Source organism: Pelodiscus sinensis, chromosome 5 (genome assembly GCF_052426305.1).
Source record: "Pelodiscus sinensis isolate ZL-2025 chromosome 5, ASM5242630v1, whole genome shotgun sequence".
Classification (NCBI taxonomy): Eukaryota; Metazoa; Chordata; order Testudines; family Trionychidae; genus Pelodiscus; species Pelodiscus sinensis.
Window position 1 is genome coordinate 113080355 of NC_143056.1, and position 13691 is coordinate 113094045.

Below are 13691 nucleotides of genomic sequence, written 5' to 3' on the forward strand. Positions count from 1 at the left end.
TATATCTGTGTTACTGAGAGAGAACTGTAAATGTTGAATTTTTAATTTCTACCGCCACAGTACTTTATAATATTGTTATAATTCCTGATAGCGATATCCCTTTTGACTGCAGCATTTAGCCAAAGTGGAAAGTCTAGCATGTTGTTTCCATAAGATGGAGAAATTGGTAACAGAATAAAGTTATTTCTTTGGTTCAGTCCTTTTTTATGTATAAAGAAATGGTCCTGTTTCCTGAACTCAGCACTAGAGACCGTTGTTGCTATAAGTCCAAGATATGTACCAAAAAACATGGTCTTATAAAGAAACAACTTAAAGCAGGGAATTTTTTCCCCTGCAGATGACTTCCATTTGTGCAAAAAATATTTTTTTTTCAGCTCAAGCAGAGAATGGGAGGACTTAAAAGGTGTGTCTAAACTACAGGTTTTTTTTAAAAAAAACTTGCCCTGCATCTAGACTGCTGCTGCGTTCTTTTGAAAGTAAATTGAAAGAACACGGCAATTTTTTCGACCACGGAAAACCTTGTTTTACAAGGCAGAACACATTTTTTTAAAAGTGCTCTTTTGAAAAAAGGTGCTATGCAATTCAAACTGACTGCCTGGGTGCTCTCTTTTGAAAAAGTGACTTGCTTTTTCGAAAGTACTGGTTGTACTCTAGACACTCTTTTTCGAAAGAGGCTTGCAGTCTAGACATAGCCATAATGTATCAGTTCCTACAAGTCTCAATGACTTCCGTGCGGAACGGATGTATACCAGGGCGACTTATAATGGGGATGCCCTGTATCAAACAGGAGGAGGCAGTTTCTCTGCAGAGTTCCAAATATCTTTCCAGCCAGCAATTTAGACAAAAGTTCTCTTAGCTTTTTTTCTCAGAATTATGCTGTTCTTTGTTTCTCCTTAGCTTTCTCCTGTCTTCTCTGTGTGTGCTTCTGTGGTGCAGCTGCACCTTTTCTCTTTCATACACAGACATCCAACGGCAATCAAATCAACCCCCTACCTCAGGATTTAGATTCAACATGAAGTGAAACCCTTCCACCCATACCATTTGATTTCTGAGTGGCCGTACATGTAGCATGCGTTTCAGATGCCTATTTTTGAGAGACAGAGACAGAGAGATATGTACATTTTCTATAGTCTAAACTGCCATAGTCTGGCAACATCTGTGGACCATCATCCTTGAGGGTGCTTCTGGGCTAGACCACTCACAGGGAAAAATGGGCCTCATGCTCAATAACTATTCCTCTTCCCTTCCAGAGATTCCACTCAAATACAGGGAGCGGAAGATGAGGAGCAGGGGATGGGGGGGGGGGGCTCTCAGGGGAAGAGGCAGAGTGGCTGTGGAGCTCTACAGCTGCAGGCCAGGGGTGCAGCCCTGCCGGTCTCTGCAGCCATCCTGCCTGTTTCCCCAAGCACCCCCAGTCTCCGCTTGGAGGCCGGTGGCAGCAGAGAGGCTGGCATTAACCGGGGGGGATGAAGGGAGGAACATTTGGGGAAGAGGCAGGGAGGCCATGGAGCCTGGTGGCCGGGAGCCAGGAGCAGCCCCATGGCTGGAGTTGGGGGCTTGGGAGCGCAGCTCTGCTGCTGCGGGGCTCAGTGTGCTCCTGTGGGACGATGCTCTTGGCCTCCGACCACAGGGCTCCACAGTCACCCTTTCCCTGAGTGCACCCCCCTACACACACCCAGTTCCCACTCAGTCAGTGCTGGTCCCTTTGCTGTCACTGGAGTGGAACCTCACAACCGGCAGCAATAGAGGGGCTGGCATTGACCTCCTCCTGTGCGGCAGATTCCCTGGTTTGGGATGAGTCAGGTCCCAAGGGTGCTGGACAAAGGAAGTACAATTTATATATTATATTACAGTTCTTATAGCTACAGCTGTTTTACTTTTTTCCCCTCTCCAAGTACAGTTGAGAACCATGAGCCAGACAAGCCAATACATGGTTATATGTCTTTTGATATGCATATTACTGTTCAGATGGTTCTCATGCTAACATTGTGCAAAGTACAAAGCAGGCAGCTTTTTGATCTCTATCCAAAAAGCAGCTGCTATTTATTAACTGGCAAAGATGAGTGAGTCTACTGATCCGCTCACTTTTGTTGAATTGTCCCCCTTGTTGGAAACTACTTCAACCATGAAATGAAGTCGGTCATTTAGCAGACAATTTGTTATTCTGCTGTGCAACAGGTGAAAACGACACAAACCAAGAATATTCCATCTGGCATATCTACATTTACACACATTCACAAAAGAAAAGGATGATTCATTTTTGGATTAATTATATGATAATGGAAAGACATTCACTGGTCAGGAGAATCTAATGTTATTCTCTCTCGGACACCTTCCCCTCACTGAAATCCTGACTGACTAAACTCTGGGCTGAATTCTACCCTCAGTTTACACACAGGCCATTTTCACAAAGGCAAGTGTGGCTTGTTTGTAAAGACAAAATTCAGCTCAGTGTGTTTAATCAACACAATTTCCACACAAGAAACACTCCTGAGCAGTTGCTAACTTTCTGAGAGCTTATTTGGATGAACAGTTAGTGCACAACAAGTTGAGGTGTAAATTTGGAGCACACTAGCTAAGTGGGGAGATGCTCATAAGACAGCAGGAATTATCTGAGCCAACTACCACCTCCTGGATCAAATGAAGGAACTGAGAGGACTGAGGCTGATGGTCCAGGAAAGGGCAGAGAAGTGTGATAAGCTCCAAAGCATGAGCACTGAGGAATAAAGTATCATGAAAGTTGACCAGGAAGCTTGACTCCCCACAGAAGAATGGAGTAAGCATTCAGGTACCCAGGAACATGGCGTAAGAGTGATGATCCAGTAAAAGACTTAGTATTGACAAGCTTTAAAAACAACAAATAGTCTATAAAGTGCTACCAGACCAACAAAACATGTAGATGGTATCATGAGCTTTTGTGGGCACAGCCTACTACTTCAGATGACCGGAGTTTTGAGTTTAGGATGTGCAGACCCATTTTTCATTTTTTTTTAAATTTTGGGTCCGCACAACCTAAACTCAAAACTCCAGTCATCTGAAGAAGTGGGCTGTGCCCACGAAAGCTCATAACACTATCTACATGTTTTGTTGGTCTGGTAGCTCTTTATAGACTATTTGTTGTTTTTTAAGTTTATCCTCTGCAGACTAATTTGGCTACCCCCCGGAGCTTTAGCATTGACATCCACCATTACGGTGCCTGCGTTTCCTATTGAGGAGGCTATAGTAATTGTAGTAGCTTTTATGGCTACCCAACAAATCCAACTCCCAGTGGAATAGAAAAAGGTTGACGAGAGTGCTGCTTGAGGTCTAACTGGGGCTAAAGTCTAGCATGGCTAAAGTAAAAGATCTGAAAAGCTTGAAGGCTGAAGCAGCCATCCGGAAAAGAGGCTTGGAGTCATGCAGAGTGCAACCACTGCAACAGAAAGATGGATTGAGCCACAGGCTGTTGAAATTCAGAACTGCCCTTCCATAGCTCTGACGATAGAGACCACAGTAAATATGCAAGGCGAAGTTGTTGGCAGGCCAAGGTTCCCCTACTGGCGATAGGTAAAATGGAGAAAAATCAAGAAGGGGACAAGCTTTCTTTGGGAGCTAGAAAAATAATTGAATATGTAAGGTCAAGAGGCATAGACTGAAGACCTTAGTGCAGGGCTGAAGACCTTAGTGCAGGCAAACATACTGTTAGTTTTTGGATTCTTTGATACCCTGGCAGGGGTTCATTTGGACTTCATGACTTGATCAGAGGGCCAAGCCACTGAAAACCTACCACGGTTAGCTTCCAACCCTCAGGGAGTGCCACAAGCAAAAAAGGACTCTGGTACTACACCCAATGGCTAAGAGGCAGACAAGAACTGAGTCTCCCCCTATTACAGATTTCAAATGGAATGTGTTGTGCAAGATGCCTGACATTTGGCAATGCTGTCAGTGAATAAATAAAAGTTGACTAAAGTGCCATGACACTTAATGTTTCAATAGCATAATTCTGCCTGCATAAACATGCTCTAGGAACAAATTAACTCTACTAGGCCAGCCACTGTATCCTCTACAGTGGGTCCACTAGATGCTGCAGTAATACCAATAATAAGCACAGGACACATCAGTTTAGTTGTACATCTCTTTTTCTTGTCAGCTAGTCAGGAGCTTATTTATGTCTTTGGAGTATGCTCATAATAATTGGTGTTTGCAGTTTTCTTCCCTCTTGACACTGCCTCTGCACTGAGGACAAAATCTGAGGAGTTTGCAGAGGGGTGAGAGAAGCCCCACTCACAGGTTCATGAGTTGGGTCAGGGAATATCACTGGCCATATGGCTTTGCATAGCAAGAAGAAGTGAGTGCACTAGGCACTGAGGTTACAGAAGACCCAACACTGTGGTAATGACCTTGATGTGACTCTCTTGCCAGTGCAGCCCATGGAGATGATTCTATACTTCTCAAGCCCAGGTACTTGAGCTTGGTGAGAGTAAAGAAGCTTTTATCCGTTAATCCTTTTACTCGCTCAAAAATGTCATTTTTGCTTCTAATAATTCTCCCCTCCACCTCATGAATGTTATTTAAATATCTGCAAGGTATGTGATTGAAATTGATCAAAACCATAGGAACCTAATAAGGTGGCAATGAATTTGATTCAGTACAGGTTGAGTTTGAAGTTAGAAATAAGTGTACCCTTCACACTGGTCTTTGGGTTGCACATTAAACATAGGTGTTAAAAATAACATCTGATACTTCAAAAGAAAAAGAAAAGTTCTAGGTATCTAAATTGCATATTGTTATGAATTCTTAGATCGTTGAAATCAATCTAGTTCTCTGGCTTTGCAAGAGAGCGAGCTGTTATCACTTATTTTATCCAGTGTAGTATTACAGAGATGAACCTTGCATTTGGTCTTAGCTTGTCAATGTGATGTTCTTTCTCTCTGAATGTGGCCTATTCAGTTTGTACCGTAAATCAGTGGGAATTGTGGTCTTGTAGTTAAACTGTACAAGAAGTGACAGAAAACTTGCAATGGGTATAACTTACAAAGGACATTTCAAATGCTTTCAAGCAAAATAAAATCTTTTAGTTTATTGTTTTCTTGTTTTCCTGATGCTGTTACTTATGTTCCCAGCAAAAGAGCTCCAGAGTGGTAAAGTTATTGTTATTGTTTTTTATTTTAAATTATATTGCATTGAGCTCTAGGTTATAGTCACAGAACTTAGTTTACAAAATCCTAATACAAACGCTGGGATGAACGCAATTGATGCAATAAATTAATTTTTCCTTTGGGTTCCTGCAGAGATAAAATAGTGGCACCAACCAGTTTGTCCAGGATCTGACTGTCAGTGATGAGCTGCTCCCCTGTCTCAGATCCTCTGGCATACACACATTGCAATGACCAACAGATATGACATTTCTGAGTAATTTGGACTAGTCTAGTGAGTTTTCTCAGGGAAATTCTCTGCATACATTGTAGCAGAGAACTTGTATTCTTAAAAACTACTTACATAAGCTTTTTAAAGAAGCCAACAACCGCCCGGCAGCAATACTGTTATTTCTTGCCCAAAGGCAGTCAATGGCAAAACTTGGTGCTTTTTTAATAAAAAAAGATAAGTTTAGATGTTATGGGGCTTTCAAGGGATCCATCTCACCTTTTCTACTTAATTGTCATGTTTTTCTCCACTATTTTTTATTTATGGTCAGAAGAGACTGCACAGAGATAAGGGTGTGCAAAAGTAGAAATCAATGCAAGCTGGAGTCATAAAGTTTACAACTGAGAGTCTACTTCCTACAATTGTAGGAAGGGTTCACATTTAAAAAACTTTCTCATTCTGTAAATCTGTTTCTCGCCAGTGGCAACTGAAATTTCTGAAATTTCATTAATGTGCCATTGTGACTTTTTAAAATTTCCATCATCAAATGGTGCATTAAATTGCACAAGAAAAAATGTCCACTCATATTATGTTGTTGAAGAATTGTTATTCTGTTCTAACTTTTCATTTATCATTTATCTTTTATTTGGAGGAAATGGGGCTACTTGCAGTGCATAAGCATGTGTGAGGAGAAAATTCTGGGTATCCACAAGCTTTTTAATCTGCCAGAAAAAACATAAGAACCAGTGGATCAAAGTTAAAATCAGACAAATTCAAATTAGAAGTAAGGGGCAATTTTTTTTAACAGTGAGTGGTTTAACCACTGGAACAAACTGCCAAAAGATATAGTGAAATCTTCATTTCTTGATGTCTTCAAAAAAAGATTTGGTGCTTTTTTGGAAAATACGCTTTAGTCAAGCACAAGTTATTTGGGCTTAATACAAAGGTAACTGGATGGAATTTTATGGCTGGTGTTATACAGTAGGTCATTCTAGATCATTGGTCTAATGGTCCCTCCTGACTTTAAAATCTATGCCTCTATAATAATTCTTTGCAGAGTTAGAGTTTAATATCCCATTCCACTGTTTAATTTTAATTAAGGCTGAAATAGTCAGATAACTATGAATGTAAATGTGAAGTACTGGCAAAAAACTTGTTCAGGTGGAAACTTTCTAGTCCAGCACTCTTGGGACCTGACTAGTGCTGAACCAGAGAATTTGCCGAAACACGGAAGGTCAATATTGCCTAGCAGCATTACCAACACTTCCACTGTTTACTGGGCTCTTAGAAGACATTTAGGGTAAATTAGTGCTAAATAACAGCACAGAACACTGAGAGTCAGGACTGGTAGCTGTAAACAAACTTTATGGGACTATAGGAAACTTGACCCATGATAAGTGGACATCCGGCTAAATGAAATTAGAAAGTGCTAGACTCGAGAGGTTCAACCTGTATTAGGAACAAAATAAAATGTATTTTCAGTTCTCAAATGGATTTAAAATATTGCTGCTGCTTTTAAAAAAGAAAAATGTTGTGTAATTAATTACAAATTATTTAAAGGGCAATGAAAAGATTTATAAACGTATAGGTGATCTGAAAAAATATATTTGCATTGGATGTATACTTGATGTTTTTGACAGCCTTGTTAAACATGGTGATACATGCTTTGAGCCAGGAGAATGCCCGTGTTCATGGAAAGGAAAGGAATACTTCCCAGGTGACAAAGTCATTTCTTCCTGTTATACCTGGTAAGCAGAAATCTATCTGGCTGTTTAATCTCATGTTAGAATCTCCCTTATAAATGTTTAGTTATTTTCCTGTTTTGCTTTGCTGTTCTGGAGTATATTTTCACCCCATATTCTGGTATGTCATGTTCAGTAATTTTATTTTAACATTTGGGTTCAAATAAATTAACAAAAATATTTTTAATACTATGTAACGTATTAAATTGATAGCAGAGATAATATTTTTCTACTGGTTCAATATAAGAAATGCCAGTGTCTGATACACTATGGATCCTACAGATTCAACATACTGTTGAATGTATGTAAATGCAAACTGTATCAAATCAACATGCAGAATATTTTTCAGGGTGGTTTTTATTGATACCATTTCTATATAACATTTCAGTACACAATCTAACTCCACTCCTAACACTTTGTAGAAATGTTTTTTTTACTGATTTTTCTTTTTATTAATATTTCTAACTTTGAAAAATGATCAGTAAAATAACTATGATTTATTTGTCAGTTTCTACATGTGGTACTACATTATTGATCATACATTTTCAGTATTTGCCAGCATGGGTCATTTCAATGCACCTTTCATCCCTGTCCTTCAATGTGTACAGTCTATGGGGATCGGCATTACAGGACATTTGATGGACTCACATTTGACTTCATTGGAGGTTGTAAGGTTCATCTAGTTAAGGTGAGAATCTTTTCTTTAAAGTCTCCCCAAATTTGGATAAAAATATAAATAGGGGGAATGTCTGCAATTTGCAAACCTTGGAAAGATTTTTTTTTGCTACTTTAAAAAAAATCTTCACTTTATGTAATATCACATTGTTATTTCATTTGCATGATTAACATTATAATGAAAATTATTTCCAACGTTGAACAAAATATATAGTCAGGAAAAAAAGACAAAATTTACAGTCATATTTAGGGAAACAAATGAAAGTAGACAAGGCCTGAGGCTTTCCAGGCTTCTACGACATCAGAGTATAATTCCTCTTCCATTCTACTTCTTGCTTACCTGTATCTTATATTGATGTTTCACCTGTCACTGTATGAACTTTGTTGATGCTAAAACCTTGTACTATTTGTTAGTTAGAATGTTTTGAGAGTTAGAATGTTTTGAGGTTCACTTGGGCCAGTAAGGGGTTCAGTCCACATCTGATTTGTAATCCTGGGTGGCTGTGCAGCTTTGATCCAGGGCTCTGACCCCAGCAACTTACCAACAGCTCATAAGCCTCCACCTGACTTTGCCCAAATTGGTTACTTTGTGCAGGCTGACCTTAATACCCTTCCAGCCCTGAATTGGCCCCCAAATAATCCTATTGCAGGGACCAGACTATCTCTCCACAGAAACTCACAGAAAAAGTATTAGTGTAACATTTCAACTTGTCAGCTTATTATAAGCACTCGTTTAACTGAACGTATGCGGCTCCGTTAACTTATAATTAAATCATATGAGATTATTAACAAAGGAGCATGGCTTAAGTAATACCACGAAAAAGAGATAAAGGTACCATGGGGCCCACCACAGACAGGGGCTGCTCAAGCTTGCCAGATCCGCCTCTGTCTGTGGCAGGCTTGGCCCACCTGCCCACCTCTTCCTCATGCAGGGGCTGCTCTGACCAGACAGCTGGAGGAGCTCCTGTCCGTGGTGGGCCTGGCCAGGCTCCCCCGCCACAGCCCTTGTCCACAGTGGGGTGGTGGGGCACTCCATCACTCCCTTACTCACCTCCCCTTTAATCAGTTAACCGATTAAACATAATGTACAACCAGTTACCCAATTAAACAGAATTTTACATCCCTAATCCAGTCTTTGTTCAAGATTGTTTCTTTTACCCACAGCCTCCCTTCCAGTTCTTCACTGGCTGAGCTAGCCAGGACCCATCAAAGAGATCAAATTGCTTGGTTCCTTGGTTTCCTTAGAGTGAAGGACAAATATGGAGTCTCTCTCTTTCTCTTATATTACGAAAGGAATTGCCTTTGCCTTACAAGTCAGGAAAGCCTCCTTGGGATTCAGTCTCCTGTGTCTCTCTAGAGTGCAGGAACTATGTTAATTCTCTGTATCTTGAGTTCAGGTTCTAGATAACCCTTGTTGGTTTAACTCCATGGCTTCGTTTACTAATAGTATTTAAATTGAGGTAAACATATTCCTTTATGGATGACAGGCCTGTTTATCTAGGGTAGGCTACTTTCATGTTTTTGTAACATGATACAGAGAATTAATAATTAATCATATAAGGTTAACACGTGCATTTTACAGTTATATTAATAACCAGCATATTATTAGCATGACATATGTTTTGTAAAAGGCATATTTTGTACAATTATTGATGTCATATGTAGGGAGTGAACACGGGAGTGACTAGGGTCATATAGACTTGTAGCACATTGAGGTATTGCTAAAGAAAAAAATCATGCAGAACTATAACATTATTGATTCAGTTTATATATGGTTTTTGTTTTTTTTTCCTACAGAGCACTTCAGTTACTAGTTTTTCAGTCATTACAGAAAACGTAAACTGCTTTAATACTGGAATAATTTGCAGAAAGTATCTTTCCATTAACGTTGGAAAATCTTTTATAATATTTGATGATGACACTGGAAATCCAGTAAGTTTCACTTTTTAGCTCTGCAAAAAGGGGAAAATGTATATTTTGGACTGGATCATCTTGTTTATATACACTTAAAACAGCTATACTAATTAACCTGCAAATGCTTGAAACTTTTATACAGCAAATGTTCTTATACAGGCAGTCCCCGAGTTACGCGGATCCGACTTATGTCGGATCCGCAGTTACGAACGGGGCCGTCTCCCTGGTCTCCAGCAGACCAGGGAGAGGAAGCAAAGCAGCGGAGCACGCGGGCAGCAGACAGCCCAGACACGTCTGGGCTGTCCGCTGCCCGCGTGCTCCTTGGCTTTGCTTTGCTTTGCTCCCTGTCCCCCTGGTCTGCAGACCAGGGGGACGAGGAGCAAAGCCGCGGAACACACGGGCAGCGGACAGCCCAGACGTGTCTGGGCTGTCCGCTGCCAGCGTGCTCTGCAGCTTTCCTCTGCTTTGCTCCCTGTCTCCCTGGTCTGCAGACCAGGGAGACGGGGAGCAAAGCAGAGGAAAGCCGCGGAGCCCGAGGGCAGCAGGACAGCCACGGCGCGTCTGGGCTGTCCCGCTGCCCCCGTGCTCCGCGGCTTTGCTCCGGACGCCTGTGGTACAGCAGCTGGGGTGCTGCCGGTTGGTCCCGTAGCGCCGCTCTGGGCGCTACTGGACCAACCCGGCAGCACCCCAGCTGCTCTGCCCCAGGCGTCCTGATTCAGCCACTGCTGGTCAGTTTCAGCAGCGGCTGAATCAGGACGCCTGGGGCAGAGCAGCTTGGGTGCTGCTGGGTTGGTCCAGTAGCGCCGAGGAGCGGCGGCGCTACTGGACCAACCCAGCAGCACCCCAGCTGCTCTGCCCCAGGCATCCCCAAGTCAGCCGCTGCTGAAACTGACCAGTGGCTGACTACAGGAAACCCCTGCCCCGAGCTTCCTGGAATCAGCCGCTGATCAGTTTCAGCAGCAGCTGTCTTGGGGATGCCTGGGGTTCTTAAGTTGAATCTGTATGTAAGTCAGAAGTGGCGTCCAGATTCAGCCGCTGTTGAAACTGATCAGTTTCAGCAGTGGCTGAATCTGGACGCCAGTTCCGACTTACATACAGATTCAACTTAAGAACAAACCTACAGTCCCTATCTTGTATGTAACCCGGGGACTGCCTGTACAGTAAATCATTTTAAAATGCTAGTTCATTGTAATCATTGGGTGAAATCTAGGGCCTGTGTTATGCAGAATGTCAGACTGAAGATTATAATGCTAGTTTCTGACATTAAAATATATGGGTGAAATCCTGGCCCCATTTAGATCAGTAGAAGTTTTGCCATTAACACTGTTGATTGGGAGATGCAAATGCATGAGAACTAAAAAAGGGATGGACTTTAAGTGGCAGGTTGCAACCTTATTTAAGGGTATGTCTACACTACCATCCTAGTTCGAACTAGGTAGTCCGAACTACTGTTACTTCTTGTGGAACGAGGAATGTGGAACGAGGAGTAACGGTAGTTCGGAATAGGAAGCCTAATCTGAACTACCTAGTCCGTGCCGCGTGTAGCCGCGGGCACGGAGTCCAAACTAGCGGACATTTAAAAATGGCGGCGCCGGCAAGATGCAAATGAAGCCCGGGAAATTCAAATCCCGGGCTTCATTTGCAACTTCGGTTGCCTACATTATCCACCCTAGTTCGAACTAGGGTGGTAGTGTAGATATACCCTAACTTATTGCCCCTTTTTGGTGCAAGCTACCTCAGCTTCCTATGACGGGCATTTAAGTGGATTCACGGTGGGATTTAAAGGGCTCCTGTCATAAAGCCTGTAATTATCTACCCCTATGATTCATCTTGTTCTGCTGAATCTTCTAACCCTCCCCCACCAAAGGGGACAAAATGTTCCTTGACTCTCCTATGGAGACTTCAGGTCTCCCATTTTCCCATAGGCCTGAGACCCATCAACAAACTCCCAGATCTCTTATTTCTGGGCACTGGCTCTTTTTGACCACACTAAATACTGACTGCAATTTATGATGCACTAAATGTCTGTGCAATTTTCAGTGTTAAATTTCCAAATCCTATTTCTGTCCTTGTGGTAATATGAGGAAGATGAAAAGACTACCAGCGTCAGACAATCACAGTTCTATGGCATTTGGTCAGCATTTTATTCTGTTCAGTCAAACCCTTGTCTCACTACGTTGAACTTGAAAATGTGAAAAGTCATAAATGTTTGTACAGAAAAAAACCCCAAACACTTAAAAACATATAAAGCAGGTAATCCACAACAAATCCAGCATTAATCATGGTAAAAATCCTCTGTACATGTAGTCCTCTGGGATAAGCACTCAGTATTGGGACTAATTTTTTAAATCATCCCCATCATTCATGTTATTGATGTAGTTTGCATCCTGGCAAGCAGATGCCCTTTAAAGACTTTACTTACAAAATGACTTATTTTATTTTGAACAGAGTCCATCTAGTTATATAGACAAACTACAAAAAATACATTTATGGAAAGCTGGATTTTTCACACTTGTCCATTTTCCTAATGAACACATCACCATTCTGTGGGACCAGAGAACAACTATTCACATACAGACTGGACCTCAGTGGCAGGTAAGTAGAGGATCATCTCACCTAAAGTCATTTGTAGAATATTGCAAGACTAACATAACTATCTGACCATGGTTCAGAGAGTAGACTAGAAGATCTATCAAACACAGCTGCCAGAATTAAATAACTGAAGTTTGGCAAAATTATAAGTACCTGAAAATAGGTGCTTATAATAGGAAATGACAGGCAAACTTAATAATGGGTAAGGTTAATAGCACTAACTAATACATATACTTTTTTTAGGGTGAACTGACAGGATTATGTGGAAATTTTGACTTGAAAACAATAAATGAAATGAGAACGCCAGAAAATTTTGAGTTAACAAACCCTCAAGAGTTTGGAAGTAGCTGGTCAGCTGTAGAGGTAACTAATAACAAGAATGGCTTTGTTAGTAAATACTTGTTGTGTAACACTTCATGGCTCATCAGCTTTGGAACCAAAAATTCCATTCCTGAAATCCCAGCTCAGATGCTATCTGTTGGATTATTTTGTTTACAATGTCTACTGACCTTGTTGTAATAATTAATTAAAGTGAAACAAGGAAAAAAAGGACAGGGATTTTTTTTCTTCCTAATGCACCAATACATGGAGGATTGATGTGTAATATTCTGTTTTATATTTATTCTAAATGCAATGCAGTTTTTCCTTCAATTCAGTGTATTGCTCGAAGAGTAATAGAAACATGTAGAGGAACATCACTCTAAAATATTCCCATCTTTTGTACTATAGCAAAGCTGTAATTATAAATTGTGTATTTTAACTATTTCATATGCAGTATCTATATACGTATTTATTTTAAATTAATTAATGTTGAGTATTTAGCTTACCAGAAAGAAACCACACATTACTAAATACATATGCAATTCTGAGTTTGCTATTCAAAAGTACAATTAAACTTTTAAATAATGGAAAAACCCAATGCCTGGTTATATGAGTAATCTTTCATGCAAACAGGACTGCTTATGTGAGTAAGGCTTCAACCGCAACAAAGTCAATGTGTACAACTGTGGCTCCCCCCTTTTCTCTCTCAGAACCAGTGAAATATTTCTACACACTGGGCTGTTTCTTCTTCTCAAATTTACCTTCCTCTATTAATAAGTCTGAAAGCGTCTTTACTCCTACAGTGAGTGCTTTAGAAATGGTGCATTTGATTTGTGCTCACATGTCTTTTTTAAAGAAAAAGTTAAGTTTTGAAAGTTCAGATAACACAGTGGTTGCGAAACATGTCTGGGGGATGACAATTTTGCTTTCTGGTGTAGTGTGTTGACAGCTCTGACATTCGAAATCCATGCAGCTTGAACCCTCTTAGAGAGCCCTTTGCCAAGAAGGAATGTGGGATACTATTAAGTGAAATGTTCGAAGCTTGCCATCCAGTGGTGAGTAGTGATGACAAATAAAATTATGTGAAGTTCTGGTTTTATGACT

At 40.8% G+C, this 13691-nt stretch overlaps 1 protein-coding gene across 1 annotated transcript in view; it reads left to right on the top strand.

The window, feature by feature from the left end:
• OTOG (otogelin) overlaps nt 1-13691 on the top strand; it is a 177817-nt gene that overhangs the window by 89586 nt on the left and 74540 nt on the right. Inside the window, exons 24-29 of the mRNA XM_075928087.2 lie at nt 6984-7091; nt 7635-7773; nt 9558-9692; nt 12123-12269; nt 12510-12629; nt 13526-13642. Coding sequence (XP_075784202.2) covers nt 6984-7091; nt 7635-7773; nt 9558-9692; nt 12123-12269; nt 12510-12629; nt 13526-13642 — 766 coding nt within the window. The remainder of the gene's footprint in view (nt 1-6983; nt 7092-7634; nt 7774-9557; nt 9693-12122; nt 12270-12509; nt 12630-13525; nt 13643-13691) is intronic.